Raw genomic sequence first — 13,044 nt, 5'->3', positions numbered from 1 at the left:
GAGAGATTCGGACAATGCAGCGTTGTGAGAGATTCATTCTCAAACCAAATCAACAAAGACAATGCACGAAGAGAGAGAGGAGAGAGAGCACATCAACTCACTCTTTGTAATAAGGCCTTGTTTAGTTCACCCCAGAACCAAAACTTTTTAAGATTTTTCGTCACATCAAATCTTATAACATATATATAAAACATTAAATGTGGATTAAAAAATATAACTAATTGCACAGTTTGCTTGTAATTTATGAGACCAATCTTTTAAAACCTAGTTAGTCCATAATTAGATAATAATAATTACCAGATAAGAACAAAATGCGACAATATCCAAAAACTTTTCACCTCCTCAACCAAACAAGATCTAACTCTTTTAGGATTAAGTACAGACCTTTACGTGACCGTGGCGGCAAGCCCAAAAGCCTAATAAAAAACACAAAACAGTGAAGATCAATGTTTCTCTTCTGATTGAAGTCCACACAGAAGCAATGCATGAAACTAGAATCTCACTTTTTTTTTTCTAAATAAACGTAATCTCACTGTTGGCAAACATACAGACTGGATAACCAGTATATTCCAAAAAGAGAAAACTACATTCTTACTGTCAGCTACAGCAATGAATATATTATACATTGCTCGCTATTGCGGGAAGCATCAATCCTCATTTGTTGGATCTTTTCTCCTAAAAAGAACTAATGGTTTGACGAGGTCAGGCTATTCTACCAGATCGGGCTAGGGAAGCAGACTTTACAAAAGGCGTTTGCGGTAACACCACTACACCAGCATCCATATATGCCAGTGGGTACCAGCAATCACATGTGGCGTCTTACATGTTTGTGGTTGTACAAACTACAGAAGCTTATGCTACATCACCAACTGAACCACCATGGCCCGCCTACCATATACCAGAGCTCAGTAAGCACCAAGCAGTTTTGGTGCGTGCGACACAGGTGCCAACCTTCTGTTTCATATATAGATAGGTTTCACATCGTTAACACCGAAGCTTAGTCCACAAGATGGACACCTCTTCTGACGGCTACCAAGTGACTTCTGTATGCACTGATTGCAGAAGAGATGGTAGCATTTGGCAATCACAACCTACAAACAGAAAAATCATCATTCGATTAAATATTCATTTCTATTGTCAGTACCCCAGGAACAACTAAAGATCACTACCTCTTTCTGTCTATCATGACAAATACCACACTTTAGTATTCCCCTGTACTCCTTGGCCTCGTGGAGAAGTTTTTGAAGGACTGCTGAATTATCTGTCTTCTCTCTTAGAGAATTAGCTTTACTTGACATTAGATCCAAATCATCCTCTATTCTCTTTTTACTAAACCTGGAGAAAAACTGATCTTGTTAGACCAAACATTAAGAAACCAATTGCTAAAATAAAAAGGAAATGTGTATAAACCACCTCTCCTTCTCTAGTTCTATAAGCAGCTCAGCAACTTCCAGCCGATTGCTCCCAACCTTCGCTTGTAGAACATCCATCGACTGCCTGAGCTTTGGAGCTTCTCCATGCATACCAGCCAGCTTTCTTTGAGAATTGCCCAATGACATAGACTGCTGCATTCCATCCTCTGACAGTCTCCTCAACCGTTCTGACCAACCTCTTAGCTAGAAATTCATAATTTTAAATATTCAGATCTCCAGCAAGAATAGTATAGCTCTTCAGTATGAATGTGCCACCAACCTGGTCCTCTAGGCGGATAATTTTCTGGTTGCACAGATCCATCAAAGTACTTGCATGCTGCAAATTTCTTTGCAACGAGCACATTTCCAAATGCAAAGCATCGTGTGACTGTTTTGCTTTAACACCCTCCATGAAAAGCTGCAGTAGCAATTAGGTAACTAAGATACTACGTCAACATCCACTGAAAAATGGTATGATCCTTACAGTTCCATACATCATTCAAAACAGCCTACGTCTAACTTCAGTTCACATAAGTAACCAAGCTTCACTACCAGTGAAACCCCAACAAAATCACACTCAATTCATGATCACAACAAAATTAACTCAACTATAATGCCCTAAGCATATCATTGCAGTATGCTAAGACATCCTAAACAGGTTATTTGGAAGAAGAAAAAAACTAAGCAATAATCCATATTAGTTTTCTCAGAGCCATTGGTAACACTAAGTACAAGATGACTAGCACAAGTTACAAAAAGGTAAAATAAGAGAAAGCAAAGGGAAGTATAGAAGATGTTGGCTTTTACTCCTACTTGAATACAATGGCTAACAGTTCTCCTGTGCATTCAATAAAAAAAGAACCAGCATGGGTACAACACACTCTTTTTGCTTTACACAATGCAATCTGTAAAATCAAAATGCAAAATAACATGCCCATTTTCAGGAAGTCAACCTTTTCCATTACTTCATTAAAAATGTAGGTCGTTTTTATTTTGTATTGAGTCAAATTTCCTAACTTTGACCAAGGCAACAGAAAAACACATCAACATCTACAAAATCAAATTAGTTTCATTAGATAGACCATGAATGATCATGCATTTATTTGGTATATGTACTAGATGTTAATACATTTTCCTATGAACTTAGACAAAAAAAAAAGTCTGAAATAGGACAAAACTAAAACAAGCAACATTTTGGAACGTAGGGAGCATTCAACTTCAAATCAACACAGGTTGCCAAATTCCTTTGGCCAAGAAACTATCTCCATAGCAGTTATTACAAATCCAGGAAACCACCTTGGTTTGATAATTATTCACCAGGGCTTAAAGACTCACCACTCATGTACTCAGTATTAAGCTCCGATTCCTAGTTTGGTCTGAAATAACAGCTGTCAGAAATATCTAGTCCTACAGTCAGGAAAAGTTGAAACACTGCAACTCTGGATTCCATTATGCTTCATATACTTGTTTTAATATATAACCCTTTTTTTATTTGATCGGCATGCTCAGAGCATGCTCTCACATCTTAATGGTCTGGCAGTAATCCTTCCTATGGCTTCCATGTCATACATTCCTCCTTTTGCTTATTTTAGGGCACCAAATATAAGAAACTCCTTAACCACTGATCCTAAGCTACAATATCACACTTTAAAAAAAAAAACTGAAAATCTCAACGCCATGCCTGAATATGCAGCAAAATCTAAATTCAAAAGGCTGTGTCAAGAAGCACCCCTAGAAATTCAAAAACACTGTATGGCATAATGAATGCACGGACTCTCTGGCAGGATGCCAAGCCACCAAGGTGGCATCTTTGTACAAGGTGGTGCATCAACCATGGCACGGCGCAGTTGAGACACCAGAAGTTGGTGGTGGTGGTGGTGGGGTGTGTTTGTGGGTGGGTGGGGGGTGCAACATGGCCTCGCTTTGGACAGATACTATGGACAACAGACATAAATGGCTCAGCCAGATGGCCTGCATGATCCTTAGTCCTAGGAACCAGAGGTAACCCGCAAACCAAGTCTCTTCGGCCACCCAGACACACTAGTCAGCCCAGAAAACTGGTGACCCTCCATCCCCACCAGATGTCCCTAGCCATGGTGATCCCTTGTCCTTAATATCCCTCTACTCATCTCATTCCGCCAAACCATCTTCTAAATTGTTCCTCTCGCCTGTGTTTAGGAGGATAAGAATTGAATTGGATAGTAGCATAGCCATAGGCAATAGGGATGTGCATTGATGCAGCAAAAATAAAATGGATGCATTAGTCAGAGTAGCAATGAAAAAATATTTCACACAAAGAGATTTGATGGGGAAAACAGAACCTCTTCTTAAGGAGTAAAGAATTAAAGTAAAAATATACAGGAGTCATAAATAATAACACGGAGAGAACAAATCAACAAAAAATAATTGCTTAAATTGGTTCTTCGAATTATCACCTTGGTATTATGATCATCTCTTTCAATAATCTGCTGTAGCAATTGTTGATTTTGTGACATTATGTCTTCATAGGCATGGCCAATGCTCTGTAGTAGAAAATAAAATTTTGAGGCCTGAAAATATAGTATTGACAACCATGGTCGAAAGGTATTATGGAAGATTGTCCACACCTCGATCTCCACCACGTATGCTTCACATTCTTCATGTTTAGACTTCAGTATATCAGATTGTTTCACTAGATCTCTGAGCCATAGAAACCCAGCACTTGATATCACTTTACTTGAAAATTGTATAAAAGAAAATATGCCTCCTGTACTATTTCAGTCTTGAACCCACCCAGTATAAAAAAGTGGAGATAAATTGTCTTTTCTGATTGTGTTTCTAAATTCTAAATGATAGCAGTAAGAGTGAATAGATGCATGAATACCTCCTAGAAGTTTCTAGCTTCTGCCCTAATTCAGCAATCTCCGCTTCAGCAGTTGCCAATCTCTGCTGAGAGATTGCTTCAGCTTCATTGGCTGCAATTACACGCTGCTCTAATTTACTTTCATTAAGAGAATATTTGAGAACGTGGACTCGAGCCCATTCAGCGAGTTCCCTCTCTCTCGATTCCATCAGCTGTCTGCCACAAGAGAGTAAGACATGTGAATATAGCAGAAACTCGTACCCATGAAATAAATGAACTGGAGAGTAGCCAAGTTGAAATGCTCAGTAAGTATTTTCATCACTAAAATAGGAGTAAAATTACGAAAAAGAAAGAAAAAGAAAGAAAGAACTGCAATAGCTAGCATGATAGACACAGGACAACGGGACTAAGGATGAGCTACAAGATATATCATGCCATAAACAAGTAGCATGCACCCCACCCCCAAAAATGTCACCCTTAGAAGTTATTCCACAATTTGAATCCGACATAAGATGAACCTACCTGGAATCAGTGGACTCATGCTTATACAACTCCACAAATAGCTTAAGCTCCTGAGTATTTTCCCTCAACTCACGGACCTACGATATGTAAAATATGTTAATATAAATAAACAATGGCATGAACAAATCATGCAGTAGGTGTGCATTGCACCTTTGTAACCAGTACAGAAAATATTTAAAGTTTTCAAGGTACAAAGAAAATCCAAAAGGAAGATGCTTACCAGAGATTGAAGTTGGCTTATATCAGATCCAGCATGGGCAGATCTACATGATGCTTCTTCAATTTCTTGTTCCTAAAAAACAAAATGTAAAAAAATGACGTATCAGCAAATCAACTCCACTTGCACACTGACCGTGTAAACTAACAAAATGGAACTTACCTTTCTGGTTCGGGTACTACAAAGTGAATGAACTTCTGCTCGCAAGGAATGCAACTGCAACGAAGCATCCTTGTGTTTGGATAGTTCACTTTGCACAGCACCCATTTCCCTCGGTAGTGATGACACAAGAGCTTTAAATTCTGAGATAACCTGGTTCCGACCTGATAGATAAAAAAAAGAATATTATTTCCAGCTTTGAACAGTGACCCGATAGAAAAATATTTCAAACTTGCTGTGTTGTGATTACAGCACCAGGTTCTCTCGAAGCCTCTTCAAGTTTCAGCACAAGCATATTCTTTTCATTACATAGTTTCTGCACATCCTTTTCAAGATCAGCAATTCTAGATACACAGTATGCAGAAACCTTCTGGGGGATTTCAGCCAAATCAACTTTTTGATTAAATTGCCTCTCTCTCCAAACAAAGGTATCCATCTCAACCTGAAACAAGGAAAATAGAAGTTTAACCAATGATCAGATCTTGGGAAACAAATCTGCTATATAGACGTGCAAATGCACTGACCAGTAACCACCTGTAATTTCTCTAACAATGTTTGCTGATCATCAAGTTCTGCTTGTGACTTCTGAAGTTGGTCATTGACAAGTTGAAAAGCTTTGGAAGAGCGAATGCTTTTGAAATCCATCAGTATATTCTGGGAGCAACGAAACAAGGTTGAAAAGGACATATTAAGTTTGACATTACAAAGTCTAACCTTCAACCACTCAATAAAAATTAGGTATGGGAGTCCAAAACTATGAAGCAATGTGTTCTGGGTTGATCGTGTATATTTGGTTCAACGAACCTGAAAAGCTGCTAACTTGTTCAAAATTTCAATTCTCTCTGTATGCAGTCTTCTAATTTCCTCCAGACGCTTCGAGGTCAATTCCTGCTCATATTAGTGTGCAAGCTTAAAATCCATACACATCTAGCATTCTAGCCAATAGTTTGGAGCTCTAAAAATAAGAACTTGATATTACCATTAACTCCTTGTGGGTAGCTTCAAGATCTTGCAATTCTGTTCGTTTATCTCTCACCTTTTCTGCAGTCATATTTTTGTTTCCCAGTGTAGGAACAAGGATCGGTGTTGCTTGCTTATTGTCTCCCTGTGCTTTCAGTACTGCCAGTTTTTGTTTGCTTCCTTCCAACTTGGCAACAACACTAGTCAACTCCTCTTGAAAAGTACATAAATACTGGGTTAGTTTACCATTACACGACAGCTAGGTACACATAATAGAAGAAAACAAAGTATCGGTATGCCATGTGTTGGCAGTGCCACGGCAAGAAACAATAGATTTACAGTTTCACAACATAATGAACTTATTGCCACAAGACATTCATCATTTTAACTGAGATTAGTATTAACTTGTTTGATGATCTTGTGCAAAAAAAAATGAACACAGATACAATTAGAGATGGAACCCCCTCAAAAATACCGTCCACAAAATAAATACAAAATACCTTTCAGACGTTTCTGTTCAGCTCTGTTCCAGGCATTCAAATCTCTTTGTTTTTGATAGTTCCCTGCTAACTGCCTGTGTTTCAAGTGAAGATTATCCACCGCACACATCACCACATGAAGCTTGGATAACACATCGCTGGTAGCACTGTGCAATTGCCTGCTGTGTTCTAGAGAACATGAGCAAATTAAGGAAAATTTTAGCATACCTTAAATGACACATGAAAGCTATTCTACAACAGAAAATATGGAGCAGAACAAACCATTTTCTGGCAACTTCGTGAGAGCAGCAGAAACAAACTCGTTATTCACATGCCATGGACCATTTGATGGAAGGAATAGTTTCTGCAGAATATCAATTGTTGTTGATTGTTCTGAAGAGACGTCGTTTCCTAGTTGGCAATTGGGAGAACCTGAACTTTCTGTGGCACCAGCCTCCAAAAGTCCATTTAAAAAGTCTGTTTCTAGGCAAAAGCATATACCATCCGACAAATAAGATGTGCATGTATATGAAGGACAAAACTTAGAAATAAGACACATCTAAAGTAGACAATATAAATCAGCAGAAGCTATACAGTAGCCAGCTATTCAAATAAATAATTTATCTGTTAACAATCATCAATTGGTAACAGCTAGTTCTGGAGACATGCATGTAAATCTCTTGTCATAAATTTATTTTCAAAAGAGCAGAGAACTACAAACACCTCAAATAGAAAATGTTTCAAAATACTACTACTTCGCTCCATTAGTAGAAAGAAGTATAAGCAACCAGCAGCCAGCGACATCATAGAATCCTTCCATGTATGATTCTAGAACAATGCAGTATTCAATATATTCGTAATGCATAAAGTATAATTCCATACCCTTCCGTATATTGTTGTTCCCTGTACTGCAGCTTGAATGTGAAGATTCACTTTTGCTAACAGGAACTATACCCAGATCTGCTACGAGCTGTTTGGATCAGGGAATTTCAGCAGAAAGCCTATGATGTATATATATGTTACAGTAACATGGGGAAGATTTGAACAACTTACTCGCTCCCAATAACTTTTGACTAGGACAAGTGTCTCATTATGTGTCTTCTGTTTCTCTTTTAAATCATTAAATCTACTCTCAAGAGCACGGAACTCAAATTTGTGGACTTCCAGTTGTTCCGCAAGCTTTTGATTTTTGTATTTAAGCACAGCGAAATCGAGCTGCCAGAAAGGAAACATAAGATGCTGGTGCAGCACAACTATAAACTGAAAACAAACACTGTATAAAAAATATATAATAGTAATTCCAGTGCAGATAGAACATCATAGACCAACAGATGAGCACCTTCAATTTTCGAACCTCAAGAAATGCAAAGATCCTACAGATACCTTCAATTAATTAATATCGATTTTTTGTCGCACATGCATTATGGTTTCTTAAATTGAAAATACAAAAATATTAGACAAAATTACATCACTTTTGAACATATGTGAAATGTGCACCGATGCTAATCATATGAGAGCAAAATCACAGTATTATTTTAGTTAGATTAGAATAGTAAGATATCATGTAATGTAACTTCAACAGCTAAACATACTTGAGTGAATTTTGTTTGGTACATAGTTGCATCATGGATAGACGTGCAACAGATCTTCACGGCTCTTTTCCTGTGCTAGGTTTTGTGCATTGTAATTTGCAGCTTGCAATGTATCCAAATAAAAGATCATTCATAAACTGTATGGTTGTAGATAAGGAATTCCCTTATGACTTCTTTAATGCTTGCAGTGTGAAATAACTTTTTGCAGATAGATTATATATTTCTTAGTATTATGATCATAAGCTGAATCGCCCAATGGCCATATCATTGGTTTAAAAATGGCTCATCTTACATCACAGGAGTTAGATAATTGTCGGAAGTCACTTTTTTTCTTGAATATGCAGGAGATCTGCATGTCAATATATTACGAAGAAATTGTCGGAAGTCACTCAGTAAAAATGAAATTTATTTCATGGTAATCATGCTGTAATCGTCTATCAGCCTATGAAAATGATTGCCTACCTGATTATTTTGTTTTACAAAACAGGAAAGTTGGGTAAAGGTTGTAGTATGCCTATATTGCTAGTGCTAATTCATTGCTCCATGATTTTGTTATACCTTTATTAATCAGGTAGAGTCCAACAAGGTAAACTCATTGTAGTTCCCTCATTAGGATTTGAATATAAACTTTTGGGTACCTACATCACATAATATAACCTCTCTCAAGTACCAGGCTGCGCAAAACTATACCTAATGTATTTTTTTACAAATTTATCATAAGGTAACTATTCTTTAGAAGTAAATGTAATAACATGGAGCACATAGTTTCATTTTTCCTTGCAGCAAGAAGTCAAATAAGATGCAGCAACTAAACAAGCAGAAAGCATAGAAAGACAAAAGGTGCAGAAGACTGTACAGTATACAGCTGTTTCATTTTCAGTAAACTACTGCTAGGAAGACCTCGCAAACCACAGAAAATAATTATTCATTTGTACTTACCGGACGAGACATAGCAATGTTTCTGGGATCTTGCACGTGGAGGCAAGTTGACATTCAGCTAAGCTTGAACTGCCTAAGATTTGTTATGATTTGAGAAAGGAAAGTACATAAGTATGAACTTTGAACTCTAGGAGCGCCAACAAAATCCGTTTCCAACCAGTGCCTGTGCATGGTGATGTAGAGTGTTAAGAGCACTTATTTGGCTTAGACCTTAAAGAGGTACAGGAGCTTATAGTGTTCAAAGGAACTAAAATATGCACATGTATTATGTAATTCACCTGTCTTCAAGAGGCATGCCACCTGCCCCTAGTTGGGTGGTGGTGGTGATTGAGTAGGCCCTCCACACCACAATTAGTCATCCACCTCGGCACTGTCTAAACCATGTGGTCATAGGATGCTGGAAGGCAACGTGGCAGGATCTAGAGTTTGATCTGTTACATGATTTGGATTAAAAACACAGTGTTAATTAATTGGTCTCATTAGCAGACATGATTCACAATAAACAAAATATAGCTAAAGCATTTTTTTCCTTCTCTGAGCACCCTTAGTGCTCTGTTCTGGAATTTTTAAGTCTTTATTAATGTGCAAGAAAACCATGTGTTGGGGCAGAACATATAACAAGATAAATAGAAATGAATTGATCGAGGCAGTTTCTAGATTTCACATAGCAGAAAAATTACATCTGAAACCCAATGATTATTGTTATCATGCATTCAAAGACAAAATGAAACACTGCAATTTCATCCAAACTGTATCTTCTAGTAGACTCATGGCCTAGGTTAAGTCAAAAGCTCAATAATCTTTAACAAAAATATAGCATTTGGTTCTATACACTTACAGATACCGGAATATTATACTATGCCTAAATCCTCCAAGTTTAATTATCATTTTATCAACAGTTTTGTTATAAAGATAACTATTCTGCTCAATATTGCCCCTTGAAGCTGTCTAATGTTTGTTCCAGTATTTCATCCCTTAGTTTGCTTGACATGTACAGTGCAATGTGAACAAAATAACCTAACATGTCTCATTTCAGTAGTTTCTAGGATTCTTGTGAAGTTCATTTAGAAACTTTGTGTGACAAAATTACAAAAAAGAAATATTTATCTAAAAAATATATAGTTTTCTTTTTTTTCCACACCGGTAAAACCGAATTTCATTACCGCAGCAACGAAATTACACAGGTCTTTCAACCAAGTTCAGCCAAATATATATATATATATATATAGTTTTCTTACCCAAAAAAAAAAACAGCAGGCTATGCAAATAACATTACTTATCCAGTCAAATGCATCCTACTTGTGATCCAATTTATTCAGTAGCAGGCATAGGCCCAGTGGACAATGTTGCACCCCATGATACCCATCCAGATCAACTGTGGCAACACTCGGGATACCAGGATCAAGGTACAGGGCTCCGGCAACATTGTTAGCCATGCGTTCCTCCTCTCCAATAGCCACAGCAGGTTCACAAGATCGAGCATTCCAGCTGGCAACCGAGTCAGAATCTCTTATAGTTGGGCTGCCCCGACTTGTGGGGCAGAGGCCCCTTCGCATCCACCGTGCCGCCTCCAAGCCCACACCCTTCAACTCAAGAAACAGGAAACCCAAGGCGCCGGGCACGCAACCATGGCAGAACATGCAAAGGGACCGAAACAGCCGTCCTGAATTCCAGGGCCACGTCCACAATAAGCCAAGGAGCCAGCAGCATAGACCAACGGACCCTGTGGCTGTAATCCCAGGGCGTTATCAAGACATCGAGATGCTTGTTTGGAATGTCCTTATACGCCCACAAAGTTTCAACTCATTGGCCATGTTGGCAGTAAGGTGGATTAGGAAACATATAAATGGGTGTGTTTGTCTTTTTAAGGGCTTTTCGCCTAACCTTGATGCCATCATGCGGGTTATTAGAGATGAGGCCCAAGTTGTGGTGTATGGCGGGAGCCAAGGGGCTCATAGCATATGGCCATGATGGTCTCTTTTTCTTGGTCACTGGTTTGCATTATTGTCCGTTTGGCGAGTCTTTCCCGCATTTCTTGGTCGCTGATTAGCATATGACTACATCTAGACACCTTTTTTCCGTTTCTTCTGTAATCCAAAAAATTAGACTCCTTTTCTTCTTAACATAATAATGCAGAGTTCTCCTGCATGTCCAGAGAAAAACGGACATTCATCGTCCGTTATTTCCGAATGACGTTTCAGGTTCTGTTACATGCTTGCTTTTCCTCTTGGATTCGCGTAAACCATCTCAGTACATGGCTTGCACTTTTGCGCATCTATTGAAGGCAGGGGCGGACTGAGTAAAGGGCATGGGTGTACACATGTACACCAAATAATTTTTGCAAAGCAATCAAAGTTAGTAGTCATAATATATGCATATACACCTGTAATTAGATTTAGATCCGATAACAAATAGTATGTTAGGGTTTGGGCGCACGGTTTTACCTACGAATTACTTTAAGGTTTGGGCGCACGGCTTCGCACGGCAGAAAGGGAGGACCAAGGGGAGGGAATACCTGGTGTCCTGGTGGTGCTCGTCGCCGGCCAAGGTGGCGAGTGGCGAAGTAGGACAGCCGCGACTGTCGCTGGGACACCGGGGCTGAAGGGGGCTTACGCCGCGCCGGAGCTGGTCGCGAGGACGCTGGGCCTCAGGTGGTGCTCGACCGGGCGCAATCTCCTCTCCGGGTTGCGGGGCGGCAAGCCGACGGAGGAGATCGGCCGCGGGCGAGACGAGTTCAGGCGGCGGGCGGTCGAGCCAAGGTTAGAAGAAGCGCTAGGCAGTAGACGGTGATCAGGTTCAGGCGGCGGAGAAGAGGTAGCCGAGGAAGAGCAGTATGGGAGGAGGAGCGTAGGAAGGGAGGGAGTGGCGACGGAGGAGGGCGACGAAGGAAGAGGAGCGGCGGCGGTGAGGATGCGGCGCTCGGAGAGTCGGAGGTCGCGGGCAGGTTAGGAGGTGTGAATGACAAATTGGCTCCATATGTCAGACAAGATATTGGGGTGGGATTTTCTGGTTGGAGAACAAAATCATAGCTTCTTCGATACTCTCTCCGGTTTGGTAACTTTAATTTAACTATAAATAATTTTTTTGGGGCTGTCTTTGAAAATACGAAAGTGATATGAGTAGATTCATTTTGAGATATAGTTTCATAAAAAATATATATTTACTAAATATTTTATCACAAAAAATAACGGTCAAAATTATCTTTAAGACTATGTCCTATCTAAGGCCTTGTAGTTCCGAAATTTTTTTAGTTTCGGAACTGTAGCACTTTCGTTTTTATTTGACAAATATTATCCAATTATGGAGTAACTAAGCTTAAAAGGTTTATATCGTGATTTATAGATAAACTGTGTAATTAGTTTTTATTTATATTTATATTTAGTGCTCCATGCATGTACCACAAATTTAAATGTGATGGAGAATCTTAAAAAAAAAATTGGTTTTTGGGGTGAACTAAACAAAGCCTAAAATGACTTTGTTTAGGAAACCGGATGGAGTAACTAGTTTGGTTTTTTATTGATATAGGAGTATCATTATAATTTTAAAACATCATTACTATTCACCTGTTACAAAGAGCAATATTGCAATTCTTATCTCTTTGAAAAACGCCACACTATACGTGATGGGAGGCGTTGGGCCCAATTACAGCGTACAAGGCACACATATCTTTGTGTTGGATGATGTTGCCATTAACTCCTCTCATTGTACTCCATGAAGTGCAGGTCCCACTCATCATCCTCTTCCTCTCCTCCTCTAACCAAAGGGTGGTTCTCCTTCCCTATTGACCGTCGGCGTCACTTGTGCACTCGCCGATAAGGCCGCCTGCTCCTCCCTCCTTCCTCCTCCCTTAGTTCACCGTCCTTGGCAGCAAGGGTGCTTTCCTCCTCCATGACGTGCAATCCTGAGCCCTTAGATGTGCCTC

General features: G+C 39.2%; 1 protein-coding gene across 2 annotated transcripts; it reads right to left on the bottom strand.

The window, feature by feature from the left end:
• LOC8063816 (E3 ubiquitin-protein ligase BRE1-like 1) lies at nucleotides 483–12,094 on the bottom strand. Of its 2 annotated transcripts, none has more exons than XM_021449371.1 (21): nucleotides 11,638–12,094; nucleotides 9,401–9,553; nucleotides 9,123–9,285; nucleotides 7,645–7,806; nucleotides 7,474–7,561; nucleotides 6,874–7,074; nucleotides 6,613–6,780; nucleotides 6,132–6,325; nucleotides 5,957–6,040; nucleotides 5,687–5,806; nucleotides 5,408–5,594; nucleotides 5,156–5,316; nucleotides 4,997–5,068; nucleotides 4,777–4,853; nucleotides 4,276–4,470; nucleotides 4,019–4,091; nucleotides 3,848–3,934; nucleotides 1,693–1,830; nucleotides 1,414–1,616; nucleotides 1,170–1,335; nucleotides 483–1,091 (listed from the first exon to the last, which is right to left on the bottom strand). In XM_021449371.1, the coding sequence occupies exons 3-21, from the start codon at nucleotides 9,174–9,176 to the stop codon at nucleotides 960–962; spliced, it is 2,562 nt and encodes an 853-aa protein (XP_021305046.1). In that variant the 5' UTR covers nucleotides 9,177–9,285; nucleotides 9,401–9,553; nucleotides 11,638–12,094; the 3' UTR covers nucleotides 483–959. The 2 variants fall into 2 exon arrangements, with proteins under 2 accessions (XP_021305046.1, XP_002437522.2); XM_002437477.2 differs by having other exon boundaries at nucleotides 504–1,091; nucleotides 6,874–7,068; nucleotides 11,638–12,093.

This window comes from Sorghum bicolor, chromosome 10, assembly GCF_000003195.3.
Source record: "Sorghum bicolor cultivar BTx623 chromosome 10, Sorghum_bicolor_NCBIv3, whole genome shotgun sequence".
Taxonomy (NCBI): Eukaryota; Viridiplantae; Streptophyta; class Magnoliopsida; order Poales; family Poaceae; genus Sorghum; species Sorghum bicolor.
Note: the sequence above shows the minus strand (reverse complement) of the source record. Positions and strands in the feature narration are given on the sequence as shown.

What these genes read in the sequence shown, in the direction of transcription:
- LOC8063816 (XM_021449371.1), bottom strand. Translation starts at nt 9,176, where the DNA reads ATGTCAACTTGCCTCCACGTGCAAGATCCCAGAAACATTGCTATGTCT. An exon ending in CATACGTGGTGGAGATCGAG is followed by an intron (nt 3,935 to 4,018) that starts GTGTGGACAATC and finishes TTTCTACTACAG; the next exon opens with AGCATTGGCCATGCCTATGA. An exon ending in GAGATGATCATAATACCAAG is followed by an intron (nt 1,831 to 3,847) that starts GTGATAATTCGA and finishes TTGCTACTGCAG; the next exon opens with CTTTTCATGGAGGGTGTTAA.